The sequence below is a fragment of the Lissotriton helveticus genome, chromosome 7, assembly GCF_964261635.1.
Source record: "Lissotriton helveticus chromosome 7, aLisHel1.1, whole genome shotgun sequence".
NCBI lineage: Eukaryota > Metazoa > Chordata > Amphibia > Caudata > Salamandridae > Lissotriton > Lissotriton helveticus.
The window spans coordinates 1,758,567,377-1,758,592,153 of record NC_136068.1 but is presented as its reverse complement, the minus strand read 5'-3'; the positions used below and the strand labels follow the sequence as shown (position 1 = coordinate 1,758,592,153).

The following is a 24,777-nucleotide window of genomic DNA, read 5'->3' as shown; positions in this document are numbered from 1 at the left end:
GATACACCAGCAATACCAACCCCGGTGGTGGGTCTGCGAACCAATAATCACACCAGAAAGTCCTGGAGAACGGAAGGATGTATGACATCACAACGCATACTTTCACAACGCATGCCATTACGACGCAACTTTTACAACGCATACCATTACAACGCATAGTGCTTTGGGGCGCTGGATAGTGAATAGTTTAATTTACTATTCCAACTCCAGTCCCCGTGGATAGTAGGGAAGGTGTTGGATAGTAAATTAAACCTATTCCCTATCATAGAGCGCCCCCCAGCGCAATGCGTTGTAATGGTATGCGTTGTTAAAGTTGCGTCGTAATGGCACTGCGTAGTAAAAGTTGCGTTGTAAAGGTTGTCTCCCGAACAGAACGGCCGAAAAAGCCATCTCTCCGGACTTGGGTGTCCAGGCAGAAGTGTCCAGCGAACGCGTGCAGCGAGGCCCACGTAGCTGCCTGACAGATGTCCTGCAAGGGGACTCCCCGACCCAGGGCAGTAGTAGCCACTGTGACCCAAGTGGAATGGGCACGCAGCCCCACAGGAGGCTCCTTTTTAGCCAGTGAATAACAAGCCTTGATGCACAAAATGGCCCATCGAGAAATGGTCCGTTTGTGCACCGCCCGTCCCTTCTCAGCGCCCACGTAACCAACAAAGAGTTGGTCATCCACCCGGAACTGGCGTGTGCGATCCAGATAGTATGAGAGCACACGTTTTGGGTCCAGACGGTGGAGCCTCTCTTCCTCTTTCGATGGGATGCAGAAAGAAGGTGGACAAGGTGATGGACTGCCCGATGTGGAAGGCTGTGACTACCTTGGGCAGGAAAGAGGGCCGTGTCCGTAAGACAACTTTGTCCGGATGGACAGAAAGGAAAGGAGGTTTAGAAGAAAGAGCCTGGAACTCACTCACTCTAATGGCAGAGGTGATGGCAACCAGGAATGCAGTCTTAAGAGTGAGAACATGAAGAGGACAGTTATGAACTGGCTCGAAGGGAGCGCACATCAAATAAGTCAGAACAAGATTCAAGTCCCACTGAGGCATCACGAAAGGAACAGGGGGAAACATATGAGTGATGCCCTTCAAGAACCCATTTACAACTGGGGACTTGAAAAGAGAGGGCCGATCAGGGAGCCTTAAGAAGGCAGAAATGGCAGAGAGGTAGCCCTTAAGAGTGCCCAGAGCAGAGTCCTGCTGGGCAAGAGAAAGAAGAAAGGGGAGAACCTCAGAAGGGGGCAGAGAATGGATCCATAGCCTTTGCTGTGCACCATGCCACAAATTTGTTTCCACCTGCAGGCGTATTGTATTGTATCTGGGTTTTATATCGCGCCAACTCACCGACAGGTCTCAAAGCGCTTCTGACCAAGTACAACAACAGGAAAAAAGGTAGAAGAAATGCGGAAAACCCGGCCTGTCTTACGGGAGTGTAAACGCGTCCCTGAAGAGTAAAGTCTTCAGGGATTTCCTAAAACGAAGGAGATTAGATTCTCTACGAAGCACCTCCGGTAGCTTGTTCCAAATGATGGGGGCTTGGACTGAAAAAGATCTACCACCTTTAGTTGCCATTTTAAAACGTGGGCGGATAGTAGAAAGGAATCGGAGGATCGCAGAGCGCGCTTGGGTTCATACACTTCAAGCCTGTCTATTATATAGGCTGGTGCCTGTCCGTAAATTGCTTTATGGCAGATGCACAGGCTCTTAAATTCAACCCTCTGCTTTATAGGGAGCCAGTGTAACCTATAAAGCAGAGGGGAAGCATGGGTCCGCCTGGGTAGTCCAAAAATTAGCCGTGCTGCGTCATTCAAGATGACTTGTAGACGATTAATAGAATTTTTTGGAAGACCTAGGTATAGTGCGTTCCCGTAGTCAATTCTGGAAACTATTGTGGCTGAAACAATGGTTCGAAGCATATTCGTTGATAGTAAAGGGACAAGCTTTCGTAACTGCCTGATCAGGTTGGTACATGAACCAACCACAGCGGATACTTGGTTGGTCATCGAGCGTTCCTGATCGATTTTCATACCAAGACTCTTTACACTAGGACATGGATTTGGGGTAGTTCCAAGTTCTTGGGGCCAGAACAGATCGTTCCACGGGGAAGCAGAGGTTGAAACTACAAGGACCTCCGTTTTGCCTGGATTAATTTTTAATAGGTTGGACGTCATCCAATTTACTGTGAACCGTAGTATCTTTTGGGCCATGGACTGAGCCGATGTTGTATTATCGATACTCTTTGTACAAAAAAGGAGTTTGGTCCTGGGACAGAGGGTCAGCTGGACCTTATAATACTGAAAAACAGAAACAATGCTGGCCCTCAAGGTGATTTTACCTCGTGATTTATGAGAATACAAACAAGGGAACAACCTTTTGTTTGTATGGGTTATTTTATTTAAACCCTTTCTGTCAATTTTTAATCATTTTGAAAAACATTTCATGGGTAAGAAAAAACACTAGTGACAACATTTACAATATTTACAACTATCATACATACGAAATATCATACAATAATCAAAGAATAACATATATACAAATGAATCCACAATTATGTACAAGCTTCTCTAACAAGAGAAAACAATAATTCGACCATCACAAATAATTAATCTTTGCGAAGATTCAAATCATTAGAATGCCCCGCCAGGGTCAAAGAACAGAAACAGGCAACAGAAATTTAAATTGAAACTCTTCAATCAGTTAAGTTTGAAAAATCACTCAATGCTTTACTACAACAAAATAATTTGCCTATTTGCCGTTTTGCCGACGCGTTTCGAATCTGGATGCAATCTCAGATTCTCTTCAGGGCTCTGTCAATGTGGTATTCTTTTCGTGTGGATAACGCGGTCCCGCGGTCCAATTATTCAAATGAGATAGGGCTTTTGATTAGGAAATTAGGCAGAAATGCGAACTCATGCCATTTGAGTTCGCATTTCCTGGCCCATCAGTTGGATAGCAAGAAACTAGCGCGATTGAAGCACGCCCTGTGGCACGCCGCGGAGGCAACGCCAGCCTGTTCCCCAGCCTGTTCCCCGCACGAGAGCCAAGGATCGTCGGGACCGGTTCATCAACCCCCTTTGCTCCATACTTAGAGTTTCAGGCGGCAGCGCCACGGATTTGTCAGAGGAGGATTTACAGTGCGAAATGAAATAGTAGCGTCCCCGTGCTCCACAGCTTAAAGAATTTCTGCCTAATCAAAAGCCCTATCTCATTTGAATAATTGGACCGCGGGACCGCGTTATCCACACGAAAAGAATACCACATTGACAGAGCCCTGAAGAGAATCTGAGATTGCATCCAGATTCGAAACGCGTCGGCAAAACGGCAAATAGGCAAATTATTTTGTTGTAGTAAAGCATTGAGTGATTTTTCAAACTTAACTGATTGAAGAGTTTCAATTTAAATTTCTGTTGCCTGTTTCTGTTCTTTGACCCTGGCGGGGCATTCTAATGATTTGAATCTTCGCAAAGATTAATTATTTGTGATGGTCGAATTATTGTTTTCTCTTGTTAGAGAAGCTTGTACATAATTGTGGATTCATTTGTATATATGTTATTCTTTGATTATTGTATGATATTTCGTATGTATGATAGTTGTAAATATTGTAAATGTTGTCACTAGTGTTTTTTCTTACCCATGAAATGTTTTTCAAAATGATTAAAAATGGACAGAAAGGGTTTAAATAAAATAACCCATACAAACAAAAGGTTGTTTCCTTGTTTGTATTCTCATAAATCACGAGGTAAAATCACCTTGAGGGCCAGCATTGTTTCTGTTTTTCAGTATTATCGATACTCAGCAGTAGCTGAGTATCATCGGCGTAATTAAAGACTTTACAGCCCATGTTTGCCAAAGAGTCTATTAGTGGCTGCAAGTATAAATTAAATAAAAGTGGTGAGAGTGCGGACCCTTGTGGGACTCCACATACCAAGGCGCCCACGTCGGAAACCTGGTCTGCTAACTGGATCCTTTGCGTCCTCCCCAGCAGAAAGGCCGTTAGCCATTGGAGAGCTTGATCTTTTATCCCGGACATGGCTAGTCTGTCCAGGAGCAGTGCATGGCTGACAGTATCAAACGCCGCTGAGAGATCTAATAATATCAGGGCGCTAGGCTTTTTACTGTCAGCCATGCATCTGAGCTCATCCAATACCGACAGCATTACTAGTTCCGTGCTATGGTGGGCACGAAAACCAGCTTGCCGCTCCTGGAGTAGATGGTGTGAGTCCAGGAGGGGTGACAATGATTTTAACACATGCTGTTCTAAAGTTTTTGACAAAAACGGCAGCTGGGAGATTGGCCTATAGTTCTTCAGGCTAGTTGGATCCGCCCCAGGTTTTTTTATCAGGGGTCTGACGCGTGCTTCTTTAAAGGTAGTTGGTAATGATCCAGTGGCTAGTGAATTGTTTAGGAGGTCTAGGATCTGGTCCTCCAGAATAGGAATTGCTAGCCGAAAGATTTCGGGAGGGCAGGGGTCAGCGGGAGAGCCTGACTTGGTTGATGCTGCTAATTGTCTGAGGGTAGTGGAGTCAATATTAGGAAATCTGGTAATAATAGGGGTCGAAGGGTTTTGAAGGGGCAATGACGTGGTATGAATAGCTGTCTTTCTTGATGTCTGACAGGATAGTCGCTACTTTTTCAAGAAAGTATCCTTGGAAGATGTTGCAGTCAATTAATGTATCTGCCTTTTCTTCCTTTTTGCTTAGTTCTTTCAGAATTTGGAAGGTTTCTTTCTGGACATTTATGGCGTTGTTCAAGCGGGTTACATAATAGTCCTTTTTGGTTAATACAATAAGCTTTTTATATAGTTGAAAGGACGTTCTATATAGTTCTCGGTCAATATCATTTTTAGATTTCCTCCAGCATCTTTCAAGATGAGGGAGCTTTCTTTTTTGATCTCTCAGGTTTTGAGTAAACCAGGGGGCTCCTTTTTCCACACCCTTTATTTTTTGTGTCTTTTCCGGGGCTATTTCATCAATTGATTGCCTAAGGGTGGTTACTATAGTATCATAATTTAAATCTAGGTCCGTGCCGTCTGATAGAACCATAGGTTTCAGTATACGTTTGGACAGGGCATCGGTTAGAGTTCCTGGGTCAACTTTTTTCCATTGGCGCACTTTTTTGGTTTTTAACGGAAGTTTTACCTGAGGGTTGTTTTGCGGTATATCACACATGATTAGGTGATGGTCCGACCATATACAAGGTGTGATATTTGTAAGAGCCACTTTTGGCATAGAAGACCAGATGAGGTCAAGAATGTGGCCCTTTATGTGGGTTGGGGCTTCCACTAATTGTACCAAGCCTAAAGCGGTCATGGAAGTCTGTAGTTTCCGAGTTGGTAGATCATTGTCTGTTTTGTCCCAGTGAACATTAAAGTCACCTGTCACCAAAATATTTTTGTAGCGTGTACATAAATCCGATATTATAGGAAAAAAGAGATCATTAAACATTGATGTACATTGGGGCGGACAATAAACCGTCAGGATGATGAGACAGGAGTTGTTCATGATTATTTTTATCCCCAGTAGGTTAATGGAATTAACAGTCTCAGTTAAAATTTTAGTCACCATGAGCTGTTTTTTAAAGATCGTTGCTACACCACCACCTCGAGCGCCGTCTGGCCGGTTATGCCAGATCATATCATACCCGCTAGGGAGGGCGGCTATGATGTCCGGGGAGGAAATATCACTCAACCAAGTTTCGGTGAGTGTCAGTATGTCAATGGTTTCGTCCTGTAAAAGGGTGAAAATTTCTAGGTGATGTTTCTGTAATGACCTAGTGTTTATGGTAGCTAGCTTTAGCGGGGTTAAAAGGCTCGAATTCCTACGACAGGGGAAACAAAAGATATTATTTTCCTTGAGGACGGAACACGTGATGGGATTAAGACTATACCTGTTAGAATTCAATGCTAGAAGATCATTTGCAGAGTAGGAGATACATGTGCCAGAGTTCCTAATCCCTGAGCCCGATCGTGCGCGGACGGGCAGGACTCTGGCACGACTCCGGCGCAGGTCCGGCGCGTCCGCTGGTCGCGTCCGCTGCGCGGAGCCATCCCTATCTTTTTTATAACGCTGCCAATTGCGTCACCAGCCCAACCCGACCCAAGATGGCCGCCAAAACCGGAGCCCTGCCCTCGGTGTCAACACTCGACAGAGAGCAGGTCCGGAGCTAAAGGAAGGGGGTGAAAAAGAGTCTAAGGCGCTGCTAAGCGCAGGGAGTCTCAACACACCTATTTAGCTCAGGTGTGCGCAAAGTGCAAAATACAATTTAAAATCGGCTTTTTAAAATGACAGGAAAGATAAGAGACCTCCCGGCTTCCGCCTCAGGAGGGGATATAGCTGCTTAATCAGTGTATACCGGTTTCGTGGAGGGACGCCTGGCTGCCAGAATCACATCGCAGACTTCAGGAGGCAAGTCAAATGGCCTCAACTGCTGCCGCTCAATCTCCACGCATGGAGGTGGAGGCTGGACAGGTTCGGGTGGAGGACCGTTCCCTGCTGCTGCGACAGAAGGTCCTCCTGAAGAGGCAGACGAATCGGGGGATGGACTGACATGCTGAGTACTTCGGAATACCAGTATCTTCGTGCCCAGTCCGGAGCCACAAGGATGACTTGGGCCCGGTCGGGCCTGATCTTCATAACTCTGGGCAGAAGTGGTATAGGCGGAAAGGCGTACAACAGACTGCAACTCCACTCGCAACGAAAAGCGTCTCCGAGCGAGTGCCGCCTTGGAAATTCCAACACGCAGAACTGACGACATTGCACGTTCTCCTCTGTGGCGAATAGGCTCTCCCCACTGCTGAAAGAGACCTTGCACCACGTCCGAGTTCAGACACCATTCGTGATCCATCATGCACATCAACCAGTCGTCGAGATAGGGGAAGACTGACACCCCTAATATGCGCAGATGAGATGCGAACACCGCCATCACTTTCGTGAACACCCGAGGGGCGCTGTAAAGGCCGAAGGGGAGCACGGTAACAAAGTGCTCGTGGCCTGCCGTGAAACCCCAGGTAGCGCCGGTGGGCCGGCAGGACAGGGATGTGAAAATAAGCGTCCTGCAAGTCCAACGCTACCATTCAGTCTACTGGGTCTAGGGCAGCTAAGACCTGAGCCAGAGTCAGCATCTTAACCGCTTACGCGCTACCGCATTTTCCCGCTGTGCGCTGGAATTTCAAAAATGCGCTGTTTATGACAAAGCCAGCTCGTCATCCGCGTAGCGCAGGTAACGCCCATGACGAGCTGGCTTTGTCATTAGCGCGGAAGGGGTTAAACTTCTCCTTCCGGAGGAATCCGTTGACGTTCTGCAGGTCCAAGATAGGGAGTAGGCCCCCCTTTGCCCTCCTTGGGAACCCGAAAGTAGTGGGAGTAACAACCACGCCCTACTTCTGGCCCAGGAACGCGCGCGATGGTCCCCTTGGCCAAGAGGGCGGTAACTTCTTCTTGCAGAAGTTTCAAGTGATCCCCCGACATGCGGTGGTATTGCAGTGGCATGGCGGAGGGGTCGTCTCGAAGGAGAGGGAGTAGCTCCTTTTGACGATTTGCAGCACCCACCTGTCCGATGTTATGTCGCGCCAGTGGAGGAGGTGATGGCGAACTCTGCCCCCCACTGGCGTTAAAAGGGCCTGAAAGCTCTGACTAAGAGGGCTTTGAGGCGGATGCTGCGAGTGTGGACTGGCCTCGCCGTTGTCCCCTGGCACCGCCACGTCGGTTACCACGTCTGCCACCGTGTTGGATGTTAGTCTGCGGCCCCTGGCTGGCAGGACCTGTGGGGGTGCCCCTTCCTTGGCCGCGAAAGGCAGCAGTTTGCTGGCGCGGGGCCGACAGGCCCAAGGACTTGGCCGTAGCCCTGGAGTCCTTAAAGCGCTCAAGCGCACTGTCTGCCTTGTCGCCAAAGAGGCGACAGCCATCAAACGGCATGTCCATAAGGGTGTTCTGTACATCGGCCAAAAAATTGGCGGATCTCAGCCAGGCGTGGCGGCGAACCGCCACCATCGTTGGAATCATCCTTCCTAGCGAGTCCGTGGTATCCAGCCCACATCGAATGGAATACCGTGCCGCATCTCGCCCCTCCGCAAGGACTTGGGCGAGTGTAACCCGGGCCTCCTCCGGGCATTGTGGCAGCACGTCCGCGACCGTGTCCCACAGAGAGTGGGTATAACGGCCCAAAAGGCAAGCGGTGTTGACCAACCGCAACCCCAAACTAAGTAAGGAGAACATCTTCTTTCCATACTGTTCATACCTTTTGGATTCCCGACCAGGGAGAGCTGTCAGGAATGCGGTCTGGGAATTGGAGGCCTGTATAACCAGACTCTCGGGGTGGGGTGGACGGACAAAAAACAAGGGTCGCTCGGGGCCGGGCGGTGGCATCTGGCCACGTTCCTATCTACAGGGGGACCTGTAGCAGGCCTGGACCAAGTGCCTAACAGAACGTCAGTTAAGGCCTCATTGAACGGCAGTAGAGGCTCGGAAGAGCTTGCCTGCAGTTTGAGGACCTCAGTGAGGAGGTTAGTCCTCACGGCCGCGACAGGGAGCTCAAGAGACAAGGCCTTGGCTGCCCTCGTCAACACCACACTGTTGGCCCCCTCCTCCGTAGCCACGGTAGGAGGGGAGACAAATCCAGTGTCAGGCGAAGTGTCCAAACCACTGGCCTCCCCTAGTTCACCTGCCCAGTCCTGAAAAGACTGGCACTCCCAATACGCCTCGTCCTCCATCTCATGGTACTCAGGTTCAAATGATAGGGCCGGATCATAGAAGTAAGGCACTTTTCTCGGCGTTGAATGGGGCGTCGAGTGATGCCGTTCCGGCGCCGGAACCGGATCGAGGGGAGGATCGGGGACGACGTCGTCCGGAGACAGCGTCGGGGGCGACACCCTAGGAGTCGACGCCAGCAGAGGGGTCGTTAGGTCGACCAGCGTCGAGCGGGGCCCTGCGGCGTCGGGACCGAAGTCTCCGACGGCGCCGGGGCCAAAGCACCCGACAGCACCGGGGGCGGAGCACCCGGCCCGCCTTGGGCTCCCAGTCGGGACCGCGGGGCCTAAAGGCGCCGCGGAACCCGACGGAGAAGTGAGCGACCTCATGGCTGTGAGGAAGGCATCGATCTCCTCCGGCGTCGCGTTCTGCCCAGGGACCGGCGGGTATGGAGCAGGCCGCGGCATCTGCAGCTCCGACGGAGCCGCGTGGGCGGTGTCGCCCCGGCCGCGTCGCGCGAGCGTCGGAGGGAGTCAGAAGAGCGGTGTCGCTTCTTTGACTTCTTGTGCCTCTTACCTGAGGGCTTGGAGCCAGACAAGTGGTGGCGACTTGTCAAGCTGTGATGACTCCGGCCCCGCGACCGGTCCCTCGACCTCCTCCGGGACAGGGACCTCAAGCGGCAAGGGCTGACTGCCGGAGCTCGAGGCGCTTACGGAACCGCTCCCCCCTAGCTTTTGACGTCAAGGCCCGGCAGTCGGGGCACGACGTGTCATCGTGGTCAGCCCCTAAGCAATACAGACACCGGCGATGGGGGTCGGTAACAGACATCAGTCTGTTGCAGTCGGCACAGGGTTTGAACCCGGGCAACCCTACCTGCACCGATGGAGTCGTTCGACTCGAAAAACAGATCAAAAAGAATTGAAAAAGTTTAGTCAAAAAATGACTAAAGGGTACCACTTTTTCCGGATCGGCGCTTGCTGGCGCGGAAAAAAGAAGAACTGACGGCAGCACGAGATGGCGGCGTTTAAATACTCCGGGGACATCATCCCAGCGCCAACGACGAAGACGATGGACGCGGAGCCGCAGACGACGCCTAGCGACGCGCAGGGGTAATGCTACGCAAAAGTTTCCGGATCCAGATTGATGCCTGGGGATATTCTAAGGTAAGGAATCTAATACTAACCTGTTTCTTTCAGATAGAGCACTTTGGGTTTTGCGTTGAGCCCTGTACACTTTTGGGAAGCTCCTTGACTCTGTGCGCAGTAGAACCACCTAATGGCAATACTGTATACAGAGCTAGTTCCTACAGTGTGAATCAGTTTATGTCGCAGCATTGAGGCCACTATAGTTCACACAAAACCTAATTTCTTTCTTTTCATTCTTGGAGTGAAGTTTGGAGACTAAGACAACTGGGTTGGCCTAGGGGCTCTTTGAGGGGTCAATGACCCCAATTCCAGCATCTCACTTATTTAAGTTTGGATGCCCTTAGACATTATCAAAAGGCCTGTACATTTTGTTTTTGACAGGTAGGCTTTCAACAGTCTCAGATCGAGCCATTGTTCTCCTCGCACTTCGGTCCCGGATAGTCTTTTTGGAGCGGAAAGAGGCACATGCGGAACAGTCTTTGGCCTCGTGCTCCGGGGGAGAGGCAAAGGTTACACACTTCATGAAGGTCGGCGTGGGGAAACTTCGACCCACATTGAGGACACTTTTTAAATGTCGTCCTTTCCATGAGCTAAAGTCAAGGCCTAGTTAGGCCCGAAGGCCGTCGACTACGACCGGAAGCAAAGTCTTCGGTGTTGAAGAGTAGCGTTGACTGGAAAAGCGTTTGAAACTTAATTCCTGTAAGTTGGTGAGGATTGCGCACCGAAGGAAATCGGTTCCAACATGGAGCGCTGGAAACACATCCGAGCCCGGTACCGGAAAAAAACAATCTGGGGATGGAGCCGATGCCCATGCACAGTATCATCCAAAGGAGGAGTCCCCTGTCCCGTGACTTCCAAAGACTTTTCTACAACAAAACAAACTGCAAACATCCGGGCCCAACACTAGGTGGCCATCTATGCATAGTGTGTAATATGCAGCTCATATGCCTCGAACAAATACTTATGACCTGCACAGTAAGATGAGGGAATTAAAGGGGGGGCGGGGGGAGTAAAAACAGATTCTTTTAACCTCTACTGTTAAGTTGCCGGAAAAATGGCCATGTTCTTATGAAGTGTTAGCCCAAGGTATGTGGAAAATGACAATGTATATGTACATAAGCGGCATTCATTTGTGTTCACCCTCACCACTGTTGAAGTTAAAGCGAAAGTCACGGCGCAGTGGCCCCGCCATCTGGCCCCCTTTTAGGCCCATCACGAACATAGATAATAGCCATTTTGTGCGTTCTTTGCCCACTGCCAATAACCTGCGTCTCTCTCTCTCTCACTCTCTCTCTCTCTCTCCCCCCCGCTCCCCAGCCTCGCGAGTATTCCCCCACGCCCCGACAGCCCCCGGTCTCTCCTGCTCCCGATTGCCCGGCCTGATCCCAGGCCATCACCTAGTCCAACAGATGCAGTTTATTGCCCCTACAGTAGGACCTCGCCTCACATCAGAGGAACGGTAATTAATCAAGGCCTTCACACCCCTAGATCTGACCGACACCCCTGCATTCCTCCCAGGAACACCCTTCCTCTCTTCTGATGACGACCCCCCCCGGCTACACCTGGCCTCTCGACCCAGTCCCATGTCATAAACCTCGGTCTCGTGGATGTACCCCCCCGGCCCCGCATAGCGAAACGTGATCTTATCGCCTGCCCAACCTTAGATCCGACCACCCCTCTTGCCCTCGTGTCCGGTTGGAATGTCCGGCTGCAGATTACGATCACATGTTACATTTGGGAGGGGGAAACAACATCAGAGCGACCGGTATGGGAATAGGCCTGAAGCTGGGATTCCAAGCATGCCTTTTCGTACTTCAAAGTGTCTTTATTACAATTAGGAATGTTTGTACATCATAAACCTGTGTATAAAAGACGGAGCCGTAGAGAAACTTTTAGAGCACCTCGAGAAGATACCCTGTTGTCTGATTTGACGTGTTCTGTTCCGTCGGAAATAAACTCCTGTTTCCTGCCTTCCAGTCTCCAGCGCCTGCCTCTTTATTTGGTAATCGTGAGTTGGGTGAGAAGCGGCTAACGCCGGGCAAACCTAGAAAAGGGGTATAACGACCTGATCTGCCTGAACCCTTTTTCATCAGGTACTCCTGTGACTTCTAAACTGGCGGTACCACACTGTCCAGACAAAGGACAAATATATCTAATCAATTATTCCAAAAAATGGGAAGACAAGGATGGTTCTGGTGATGAAGTCTCCCACATTGTTGGTAACAGATTCTCAGCCCCTGAATATTCCTTTAGTCGCAGAGTTATTCCCCAAAAGAAGAAGTACAGGTAGGCCCCAGTTAAGTACGACAGAAAAAAAGCTCTTTGCTTTGATAGGTAGGAATAGGGATCTTTTTCCGTAAACCAGGCACGACCACAAGGGTCCAACATGACATAATTACAGAAGGGAACCGTGTGCTCTGGTAGTATAACCATCGAATCCCCGAAGCCTTGCAACAGGCAGTAGAAAGTGAGGACACCAATATGCTTCAAGCTGGGTTCATAGAACCCTCTAATAGTCCCTGGTGTTCTCCTGGGACTAGAAGGTTTTAAATAGAAATCTGTCAGTCAAACAGTATATCAAAGTTTGACACATACCCTATGCCCTGGGTAGACGGGCTCATAGAGAGTCTGGAGCCTGCAACCTACACCTTATACCTCACAAAAGGGTATTGCCAGATTCCCCAACCGCCAGAGAAAAAACAGCCTTTTCCACAACCTCAGGGTTATTCCCATTAAAAGTGATTCCTTTGGGTTGCAAGGAGCACCCACCACTTTCCTGAGACTCAGTGCCCTTCGAGAAGCCGGTCTCTGTAAACCTCCCCCATTCCAGCATCTGTCGCTAGGAGCATGCCCACTTTGGACCTCTCCAAGTGGGGCTTAAGGCGGTTGACAAGCAAGACCCACAAGGGGTTCCTGGGAGACCGCAAGTCCACCAAGTAGGTAACTGGACTCTTGAGCTCCACAACCTCAAATGGTCCGTTCCACTTATCTTGGAGCACGCAGGGGCATTCTGGTCATACAATCTCTTCATCTCCTCCTGGCTGGCTTCCAGATTCGCCTCAGCGAGTTGTCTGAAACGCAGAGTTTGGTTCCTGGAGGCCAGCATGTAGCTATATACATCCTGGGGATGTTTCCTGGGAGATTGCTCCCAGCCTTCCTTGACCAGACTCAGAGGTCCGCTGACTAGGTGTCTGTTAGAAATGGGATCCCTGGCTGGCCAGGGCTTGCGCCAAAGTCAGTCAGAGACCACCATTCCCACGTCAGGGCAAGGGAGTTACACGCCAAGATAACCCCTGCTCACCCCCTTGGTAACGTAGCACGAGCAGTAAGGCTAAACTCAGAGGCAATGTGAGTTAAGTGTTTGCGCACGCACCCTCAGCAACAACACCCAAGGCCCACCACAAAGGAAACTCCACACAAGGTTATGTATAAAAATAGCTTTTGTATTACACCAAAACACATTAGATAAAAACACACACTTTACAATGTGCCAACAGACACGGGCAGAATTTACAGGGGATTCTGTACATGGGACAGGGCCACCTGGACCACTGTCAGGAATAAGCACTTTTAGAACTTGCTGTTGGTAGAATTAGCACTTTGTAGAAGTAACACTTTTAGAACATAGAACATATAATAACTGGCGGCGGATACGGACCGCACCTTCCGTTCCGGTTGCGCGGGATAATGCGAGTGATCTCCTCAGTAGGCCTGAGCGGGCGGCCGGCGTGCTACAAGCGTTTGGCTGGGGCGACCAAGGTGTGAGGCTCAGAGGAGGAGGGGGGCAGGGTGCGGGCGGCCCAGCGAAGCAGAAGCGGCTCAAGGCATGAGGGCGGCCAGGCATGAGCTGCCGAGGTGCAGGATGCGGGCGGCCCAGGCGGAGCAGAGCACGGCTTCACAAGGAGCGGTGCGGCTCTAGGCGGGGGCGGCCAGGCACGAGCTGCAGAGGGGAGTGAGCGAGGCACACTTCAGGCGAGGCCCCAGCGGCCCAAGGAGATCAGACAAGTCCCAGCAATTTGTCAGGGAAGGCACAACAGAGTCCACTGGTCCTAGGACTCTGGTCAGGGGGCAACCTCAGTATCAAGCCCTTGGAGATAGTTTTAAGCACCAAATAGCAAATGTAGCACTCAACCAGTAACCACTAGTTAAAGGTAAGTAACACCTACGCAACCGTAACCACCTTAGGAAAATATTACGCAGGGAACCATGAACTCATTAGCATAACTATACTAGGAAACACAACCACCTAAGCATAAAGATACATTTAGGGGTATAGGTCAGAAGCTTTACACATGATGCATAAAAACACATTCAGAGTTGTAGGGAAGACACATGACGCATAAAACACATTCAGCGGTGTAGTAAAACACATGATGCATAAAACACATTCAGCGGTGTAAGGAAGACACATGACGCATAAAACACATTCAGCGGTGTAGGTAAAACACATGATGCATAAAACACATTCAGCGGTGTCAGGAAGACACATGACGCATAAAACACATTCACCGGTGTAGATAAAACACATGATGCATAAAACACATTTAGCGGTACCAGAACACAGGGTGCACAAAACATACAACACACAGTACATTTCCTAGCACCCTAAGAAGCACATTACTCACAACAAAGTCCAGGTTGTGCCACTGCGCCAGAAGCTAAATGTAGCAGCTACCCACTACTTGCTGGGCAGCTGGGAACAATAGCAAGGGGCCTAAACGCTGCAGCTGGCACTAAGTGCTGCGCAGCTGGGGAAGGCCAAGTAGGGGCGAAGGAGTGCGACTCACTCCTGAGTCCAGAGAACACATGTCCCTAGAAAAGAAAGAACCTAAACGGTGCAGCTGCCCACTAATTGCTGGGCAGCTGGGAAGGCAAAACTGCGACAGGGGCCCTCACTGGCCCTTAGGAGCCAAACTGCGCAAAACTGAGCCATCTGGCTCTAGAACCACCTGTACACCTTGGAGCCTTCTAGGCTCTGGAAGAACCAGACTGCACATTTTAGAGCCTTCTAGGCTCCAGGAATGAAAATAGGGGCTTCTTGGGAGCAAAACTGCGCCAAACATGGGGGGCCCTCTAGGCCCTTAAAACAACTGGGGAACCTCGTGGGCTCAAGGCACAAAATGCCCCTAAACCAGCGTGGGAGCACGCAGGCTCTAAATACACAAATGCCCCTTTGGAGCCTCTCGTGGGCTCGGAAAAGAAATGCGGCCGCTTCCTTGGAGTCCCTCGTGGACTCTGATGAAATGCCCCCTCTGGCGGAGCCTCTCGGGCTCGAACAAAGATTGCCCTCGGAGCCCTCGTGGGTGAAATCAGAAATGCCCCTGGTCAACGTTGGAGTCCCTTTTGGGGGTCTCGAGATACAAAATGCCCCCTCACGAAGATAGCACACTGGAGGGGGGGGGGGGCACCAGCAATGTGCCCCGACGCCCCCTCTACCACAAAACACCGGGCCCCACTCACCGGCTTGTAGGACTCCTCATCCGGTCCCACTTCTGGGGCCGGCTGTCCTCCCTGGTGGCGGGCCTTCTCATCGGCTGCGTGCAAAAGGCGGGTCTCTCTCAAAGCCACATGAGAGCCCCGCTGACCTCCGGAACACTTCTCCCGGGGCTCCCTCCATAGCTCACGGAGCCCCGGGTCGCGGGAGGACCTTGCTTCTTCTCTGGGGGCTCGAGGAGGCGGGGTAGGCTCCCGACCTCCTCCCTGGCAATACCACTTCCGGGAACACTCGGGACTTCCGTCGGCGGCCCCGCCCACAATCAGGCGGGCCGCGGCGGCCATTTTGTTTAATGCTGCTCGGGCAGCGGCAGTGATTCTCTCGGGGGCAAGAGGGGTAGACACCCTCGTAATTAAAAAAAGTAAATAGCGTGGTGAGTACCCGCTTTGGGGCACATCAAAACGGGGTGGGCACCCGTAATAATAATAAAAAAATGCAAATAAAGACGCAGGGTGGCACCTGCGCACTCGGGGCAGAGAAAGGGCAGGAGCGCTTCCCTCCGAGGGAAAACGACAGCGCTCTGCCCAGGGACGAAAAGATAAAGCGCTCTCAAGGCGCTGGGGGCACAGGCATCACAAAAAGGCTCCAGAAAGGACCCCACAGCAAGGAGGGTCCCAGCAGCAAGCAGGGCATTACAGGACAAGGCTTCTAGGGCGAGGGAAGAGTCCCCCAGTCATCCACAGGCCAGGCAGCAGGGGCCCCAGAAAGAAGTCCTCTAGGCATCCAGGGGCTGGGCAGGGCCGAGGGGAATGCTTGCCCCAGCAGCAGCACGCCCCCTGGTAGATTCCAGTCAGAAACAAGAACAAGGAACATGAGGTCATAGCCTCATTTTATACAGAAAATCCCTTTGTCTCTAGGGTGTAGGGTAGGGGAAAAACCACACTTAGCTGGTTTGGGAGCACTCTGATGGGCTCAGCCCCTCTCACTATTCACTGGCCAGGCTAGGGTCATTAGACGCACCACAGGGGGCGGAGCCAGCATTGTGTATGGAAAGCCCAGCCCTATTCAGGTCCCAGGTGCAGCCCCTCCCTGCCATCAACATGCAGATCTCCCCATTCACCACCGGGGCAGACCCTGTTAGACTCTAGGAGCCTGGCACACCAGCCAGCTCCAGCCAATCACAATCCAGCACCTTCACTGCACAGACAGGCCAACTTCTAGAAGTGGCACTTCCACACTAGACACATGAACGCCGCACACATCATCGTGCAGCATTCAATCTCACGAGTCCGCACATACCAAACTCGCATCTGCACTCGCCACGCATCAGGAACTTCCAGGGACACACACATTCCCCATGCATTCCTATGGGAGGGAAGGTCAATACCACACACGCACTCAGAGAGCGCACGCACTTTACACTACGCCACAGTGCTAAAGTGCGCAAAGACCAGAAATCATAATTATTTCAGAGATCAAATGCAAAAAGTTCAGGGGTGAACCTGCCAGAAGGGCCAAGTCCAACAGTGTCCATAGAGAAGCTCAAAGGGACTGAACCCTAGAGATTTCTGTGGCACCAAACGGTATGCAAACAACAGGCATGGTAAAAGGATGTCCCACGTACGCTTCATGGGTTCCTTAAAACCCATAATCATGCCCTTTAGGGTTCGGTTGAATCTTTCAACCAACCCATTACCTTGGGGGTGGTGAGGAGTGGTGAACTTGTAAGTTATCCCACACTCCTGCCACAGGGACTTCATATACTTGGAAATGAAATTGGTTCCCCGGTCAGACACTACCTCACCAGGGAATCCTACTCGGGAGAAAATTTCCATCAGTGCTCGTCCCACCACGGGGGTCGTCACGGTCACGTCAGGTTCACCAAGACCAGGATGAACCTGTTGCCCATGGCTGTCTTGGGGTCCAAAGGTCTTGTCCTGCCCTAAATGTCCTGCCAATGGCACATCATGAGCCAGCCCGAGTAGGAATGGTCTGAAGCTCTGGGGTACTACCAGCACACGGGCTGAGCCTCTGGGGTACCACCAGCACACGGGCTGACGCAGGCTCAGCAACCTTAGGCTCACTATACAGGAGACCGTTCTCCCAGTAGATCCAATGTGATCCAGACTGATCACCTGCTGCCTGGCTTGCAGTCTGTTGCCGCAAGTCCTCAAGAGAAGGGCATTCTTGCTGCTCCCGACAGAATTCTCCCCTGGAGGGGCATCCTTCCTGCTGCCAATGGGTCAGCTCAGGCAGGTCCCCCAGTTCAGCTACCTGTTCCCCGGTAGGCTCCAGGGCATCCCCCTCAGGGTCTACCTCCGCCTGGGCCGTGGGAACTTTGGGGGCTGGTTTCCTGCACCCACTGCCTCTTCTCTCTAAGGCAGGTTCCTGGGCCTCCCTCTCAGGCTCCAGGTCCTCTTGAGCATCCCTACGGGCTGCCATTGACCAGGTGGTCACACACGCCCAGTCAAGCAGACCCACCATCTCCAAGTGAGTACTCTTCTCCACCTGTCCCCAAGGTGAGCTCTCTAAATTGTTCCCCAACAAACAGTCAACAGGTATGGCAGGCCTCACAGCTACCTGAAGAGTACCAGAGACCCCCCCCTCCCCACTCAAAGGGAACCTGAGACATTGGATAATGACTCTCTGTGTTGTCGGCGGCAACAACTCGGCAAAATGCATGAGGGACAATCTGCTCTCGAAATACCAGGTGACACTTCACAGCTGTCACACTGGCTCCTGTATCTCTAAGAGCCTCCACCTTATGACCATCGATGGTCACCCACTGCCCATATTTCTTAGTGTTAATGGGCATTTGGGACCTAGGACCACCTCAGTCTCCTAAAGAGACAAGGGACATCTCTGCGGGACCCCACCCACCTTGGACACCAATCTCCTCCCTCAAGGCTACACTCGCCATCTGCCGGAGTGGAGCACCAGTGGGTGCTGCTTTTCTCATACATTAAGAGACACAGAACTTCAAGACTTTACTGTATTGCTGATAGGCACAGAGAGCATTTTTCAACAAAGAACTAAGTTGGTTCGGTTTTGGGCTTTATTGATGCATTTCTTGAGGGGTTACTTTTTGCATACTTACTGAGCTAGGTTATCCCATCCCACAACTTGTGCAGATGGTCTTGTTGATTTCTAACATGAGGCAAGCTAGTGGCGTTCATGGTTCCCCACTTTTTCGTCATTCTGACTGCTCTGGTTTACATCATTATGTGGTGGATTTGATAGAGGGCTTAAGTTTCCCCAGCCTGATATGCTTTGGTCGTGAAATGGCTCAAGCCAAAATTGAGAATCTTCAGCACTTTCAGTTGATCTTTATTTGATAATTTCCGGTCATTTTGCAAAATAATTCTCCCTGGGGGTTGAATGTTTTATAAACCTGAGAGGATGTGGCCTTACGGCTAGAGCGGTAGACCTCAAAGCTAGTGAACTGGGTTAGAGTCTTGGCAGGGAAGGTCAATATCCTGTGATTCTGGGCAAATTCCTTAATCTCCCCGTGCCCAACAAAAATGAATTTCTCTTTGTGTAACGAAACTGGTGCTCATGTAAAGCGCTCCGATACCTTTGGGTCAAGTTCGGGCTATAAAAAAAACTCTGGTAGAAACAAAATGGAAAGTAATTATTCAGCTCTCCTTATGTAAATGTAAATGTACAGGAATTTATATAGCGCAAATCACCAAGCGGTTTCTAAGCGCTTGCTTAGGTTACCGGTCCTGGTATTCCCCTGTGAGATAACCCCGGTAGGGTATCCGCAAGGTGAAAGCCAGGCATCCCGCCGCGAGGGGCCGTTGTGGAGATTAAGCAAGCTATTGCCCAGAGTCGCAGAGTGTGAACCCGTGAATCGAGTAGGCACCGGAGCGAGAATGGTCGAGTCCATGGACATTTGAACTCAAGACCCCGCCGAGCCGGGAATCGAACCCTGGTCCCGGGCTGACCTCTGCTTCCAGGTCTGCCTCCTCTAACCAGTGAGCCACACTTCTCCTTTCTTGCTTTACAAGCTAGCAACATATGCTTTTTCAGCCACATGCAACACTTTTTAAACAAGAGATTTACTATACTTCCTGTAGGAGATAAATAAAGATTATCTAAGAATATATTTCTGTAATCCCATATTTAGGAAGACTATTCTATTTGTTAATTGGGAGGGGGGGTGTGAGGAAATCTAGCCCTGGCCTCTTTCCAAACTCAAAAATGTTAATTATTATTATTATTAGTATTATTATATTACACGGTTTACACTATTTGTACTTGGAAGAAAGCTAGTCCCTGATGTTTAACTATCCTTTTTGTATAACAATCATACCCATTCACAGGCCTTTCATGGTACATTTCCCAGACCATGGAATAGAATCAAGCTTCAAGAAACATTTATATTGAAGTAACTGAACTACATTTTTATAGTTTGAGGAATTGCAGCCAAAGGACCAAATAGTTCTAATCTAGGTTGAGAACATTAAGCCCAAAAACACCCAGCTCCAGTATTTCTTAGAGCCCAAGATCGTTGAACAACCATTCACAAAACAGAACTGTTACATCATTCTCATAACTGTTGAGCTGAAAAATAGGCATAAATTGCAATAAATAACGAATTAGCATTTCATGAAAGGCTTACATTGATGCAGAAGAGCGTAGTCATGCGGTGCAGATAATTGGGATCGTTTGACATAGCCAGAACTTTGGGGATGATGGTGGCTTGTGCCCAGTCCTTGCCAAACTTCTCTACCAGTTTTTTCAGGTTGCTGGTGGCTGCCTCACGAATCGCATACACTGGCAATGAACATGAAAGGATCATTTTAGGATAAACATTTATTATATGTTTTACAGTGCTTGTAAATGTGTAACTGTGGTGCAACAGGAGAAAATATTTAATTACGTACACCAGTGATTTTTAACTTTTTACTTCTTTGGAACCTCACTGAATCACTAATTGAAGCCAGAAAACCCCACCTCAGAAATTTCTATGATTAGCACCTCAAAACAATATACAAATTATGGAATATTTAGTTTCATAAAAAAATAAAAACACATTTGAAAAAAAACGACATTTTAATGGGAAGGATATAATGTTCAAAATTGTGTTTTATTTCCAAAAGACAATGGAATATCTTTTTTATTCCACTTGCCTGCTCTATTTTTTGTTGGCGCATTCAAGTGCTGCTTTAATTAAGCCACCAATCGGCCATACTAGATTCCATTTGCTGGCACTCCTCCCGTTTGAGGCGAGGATGTGACTACTGCCTAACAGCGTTCCCTGATCTCCACCATTCCAGTTGTGGCCCTGCCCTAGAGCCCGTGTTCTCAGCCACAGATACAGAGATGGCAGTCGCCGAAAGCTGCTCGGCGCTCCCGCTGTCTGGCACTACTGCTGTGAATTTAACAGCATTTTTGATGTTTTCAATATTTTAATTGTGAAAAAATGCCTCTTTCCATGGTTAGCCCCTACTTTTTGCCTGAACGTTGATGTGGTTTCCATTAAAGTGCAGAGAGACCCTGCTAACCAGGTCCCCTGTGCCAGGGCTTGTTCCCTAAAAGCCATGCCATGATTGGCCCTTCAGGCCCCCTGTAAGACCCTAGTAAATATTATCTGGGTACCAAGGGCATTGGGACTGAAGAGAATCACCTAGGGACCCTTCACCTAGGCCATGAAGAATGCCACTGCAGCATACATGCCCTGGTGCAGACAAAATGGATTAGTTACTTACCTGTAATCCTAGTTCTCTTCCAGGGGTATCCTCATCAAAGTCATAAGCATTAGAATATTCCCGCCCATGCGCGGGACCCCGGAAACAATATATTATATGTACCCCACACACACACATATATATATATATATATATATATATATATATATATATATATATATATATATATATATATATATATATATATATATATATATATATATATATATATATATATATATATGCAATTGCAGCCCAATAAACACTAGAGCTGAATTATGCTGTAAAGAATTTCCACCATACATGAATAACATGCATTAGAAACATGAGAAACACAAAGTTTGTTTAGAAACTGTTTTAATGCTCAGAAAGCAGTAGAAATTCTCATAAAACACTGAAAGCATAGATAGCTCCCAGGCTGCATTGCAAACACACAGTCTAGAAAGACTGAAAAGCTAACCTGTAGCTGCATGCAATAAACTGACACCGTGCCTTTAAGGAACTCCTGACCCCCAGCTTCCCATCATGCCTCAGGGGTGACAGTTAGGTCAGTTGTTCTTTGCGGAAACTGAAAAACCATGAAACTTAGAGGTTAACAATATCTCCAACTTAAAATAGTCCTTTGCCCAGGGAGGCAGGAGGGTTGCTTATGACTTTGATGAGGATACCCCTGGAAGAGAACTAGGATTAGAGGTAAGTAACTAATCCTTCTCTTCCAGGGGATCCTCATCAATAGTCATAAGCATTAGAATAGAATAGCGAGCCTCACCTCATCTCCCTGCGGGCAAAGGAGAACACAGAAACGTGATCAGTAAGCTTAGAAAAACTAAGCTAGGATAGCTCAAAAAAACTATCCAAACAGATTCCTCAAGGAGGCTTGGCCTACTTGAGCATCAGTCCTGGAATAAGATTCTAGGCAGTAATGCCTCGTAAAGGTATGAACTGATTTCCAGGTTGCGGCCTTGCAAATTTCTGTCTGACATAGGGACGTTATGCAAGAAAGCAACAGTGGCCGCTTTCCCCCTGGTGGAATGAGCCTTGGGAGGGTAAAGGTAAGGGTCTTTTCGCCAGCTGGTAAGCTAAGGTAATGCATGAAACAATCCATCTCGAAATGGATCTCTTAGCGGCTGGGAAGCCCGTTCTCAGGGCGCCATAATTAACAAACAATTGATCTGTCTTCCTTATTTGCTTGGTACTTTTTAAGTAGAACTTAAGCACCCTCTTGAGGTCTAAGGAATGAAGCGACCGCTCAGCTGGAGTCGCTGGATCAGGGAAGAAAGATGGCAGGGAAATGGATTGATTGATGTGAAAATAAGACACCACCTTAGGGAGAAAAGAAGGATGTGCCCTTAAGACTACTCTGTTATGGTGGAAAACAGTGTAAGGCTCATTGGTACACAGTGCTTGGCTCTCGCTTACTCTGCGAGCTGATGTAATCGCTACCAGAAAAGCGGCCTTCCAAGACAAATGTTGCAAGGAAGCTCTGTGGATTGGCTCAAAAGGAGGGCCCATCAACTTTGATAACACCAGGTTCAACTCCCAAGGAGGAGAAGGGTTTCGGACAGGGGGCTACACTTTCTTTAACCCCTGCAAGAAATCCTTGGCCACTTGCATCTGGAAGAAGGAGGACTGGTTAGGCGACTTCCGGTACGCCGTAATGGCAGATAAATAAACCCTGACAGAAGCATACTTAAGACCAGATCTTGCTAGATACAGAAGGTAAGGGAGAATGACACCCTCCTGCCCCTTCGTAGGATCAAAGTGATGTTCCTTACACCAAAGTAAAAACCTCTTCCACTTAAACGCATATGACGTTCTTGTGGAGGGTCTTTTCGCTTCTTTTAAAATATGCATACAATCAGGAGGCAGATTTAAATGTCCGTATTGCAGGACATCAGGAGCCATGCTGTCAAGTTCAGTGAGGGAAGGTTGGGATGAAGAATCCTCCCTCCCATCTTGGTCAGCAGGTCCGGCCTGCAAGGTAGTCTCCTGTGTGGAAGTACCGACAGATGTAGAAGGTCCGGGTACCACCACTGCCGTGGCCAGTCTGGAGCTATGAGAATCATGGTCATGCTGGATCTGAGTAGCTTTGACACCACCTTCGGGATCAGGGGCAGAGGAGGAAAGGCGTAGGCAAATGTCTCTGACCAGTCCATCAAAAGAGTATTCCCTATTGTCCCTGGACAGTGGAATCTAGACGCGAAGGCATGGCATTTTGTGTTTTCGTCGTCCACGAATAGATCTATTTCCGGACGACCTCAACGATGGAAAAGGTCTCCCACCACCTCGTCGTGCAGCACCCACTCTGGCTGATCTTTGAAGTGCCTGCTGAGTGCGTCTGCCTTGACATTTAGCTCTCCTGGAAGATGCACCACCACCACCGAGAGGTTTCAAGTCCAAGTATGGATAGACGAAGAGACCTTTTCTGTGAAAAAAAGCCGCCACCACTGCCATGCATTTGGTGAAGACTCGAGGAGCGGACTTCGGTCCAAAGGGCAGGACCTTGTACTGATAATGCTTGTGGCCGACCACAAACCGCAGGTACTTCCGATGACGTTTTGCGATGGAAATGTAGAAGTACGCATCTTGGAGGTCCACCGAACACATCCAATCCCCTACTTGTAGATGTGGACATATTTGGTGAAGGGCCAACATGCGAAACTTCTCCCTGATTATGACTTTGTTCAGAAGTCGAAGGCTAGGATTAGTCGAATCTTGCCCTCCTGATCTTTTTTGGGGACAAGAAAAATATCTGGAGTAAACTCCTTTTCCTCTTTGAGAGGGTGGAACCTCTTCTATGTGGAGAAGTGTGGCTCAATGGTTAGAGCAGGCAGACCTAGATGCAGAGCTCTGGCCAGGGGCCAGGGTTTGATTCCCGCCTCGGCGGGTCTCGGGCTCATTAATTCCCCTGACCGGATATTCTCGCCTCAGTGCCTATTCTGATCATGGGTCCCGCGCTGCAACTCTGGGCAATAGCTTGCTTAGTCTCCACAACGGCCCCCACAACGCGAGGGATGCCTGGTCTGCACCATGGGGTGCCCAGGAGTGGACACTTCACAGCGAAAGCCAGGAAGGGTTCCCTTGCGGTATTCGTACAAGCGCCGGGAAACCCACTGCGGGTAGCTGTGCGCTATACAGGTACAAAAACATTTACATTTACATTCTATAGCCTACTTTTGGAGAAGAGCTCTCTCCTCTTTTCGAAGCAGCTGTAACTGATGAGGACGAGACTTCTTTGGTGGAATGTCCTTTGGAAGCACACGGAAACGTAGCGCATATCCATTGCTCAGTATATTCAGCACCCAGCGATCTTTTGTGATGCTGGCCCACTCTGCTAGATGTTGAGAAGCACTTCCTCCCACTGGAGTGGGCAACGGAGGCGGAGGAAGCCACAGTTCATGACTTTCCTCCTCTCGTAGTGGTAGAGGACTGCTGCTGGTGACCACCTCTACCTCTGTTAGATTTTCCTCCTCGAAACTGGGACTTGCCCTGATTCTTGTTTTGGGACCACTGAGGGGGTTGAACCCTCTGTTGAGCCCCCTTGCACTGATTGGTTTTGTATCTGCGCTTGAACTCTTTTTTCTTCTCCAAGCTGACTGCTTTGAGAGTGTCCAGCTCAGTTTTCATTCTACTCATCTCATCGTCAGTGTGGGAGCCGAAGAGAGAGGAACCGGAGAGTGGGAGGTTCAAGATGTGTTGTTGTGCATCAGGTTTGAGGCCTGTCAAGCGCAACCAAGCCGACCTTCTGGCGCATATTCCATGCGCATACGAATGTGCCGAAAGCACTGCGTCGTCCGCCGCCATGCTAATCATCTGGTTAGCCACCAGACA

At 49.5% G+C, this 24,777-nt stretch overlaps 1 protein-coding gene across 2 annotated transcripts in view; it reads right to left on the bottom strand.

Annotated features, from left to right (window-relative positions):
* LOC144770737 (uncharacterized) overlaps positions 1–24,777 on the bottom strand; it is a 214,967-nt gene that overhangs the window by 86,389 nt on the left and 103,801 nt on the right. For both annotated transcript variants that reach the window (XM_078655478.1, XM_078655479.1), the window contains exon 12: positions 19,878–20,032. In XM_078655478.1, coding sequence (XP_078511604.1) covers positions 19,878–20,032 — 155 coding nt within the window. The remainder of the gene's footprint in view (positions 1–19,877; positions 20,033–24,777) is intronic.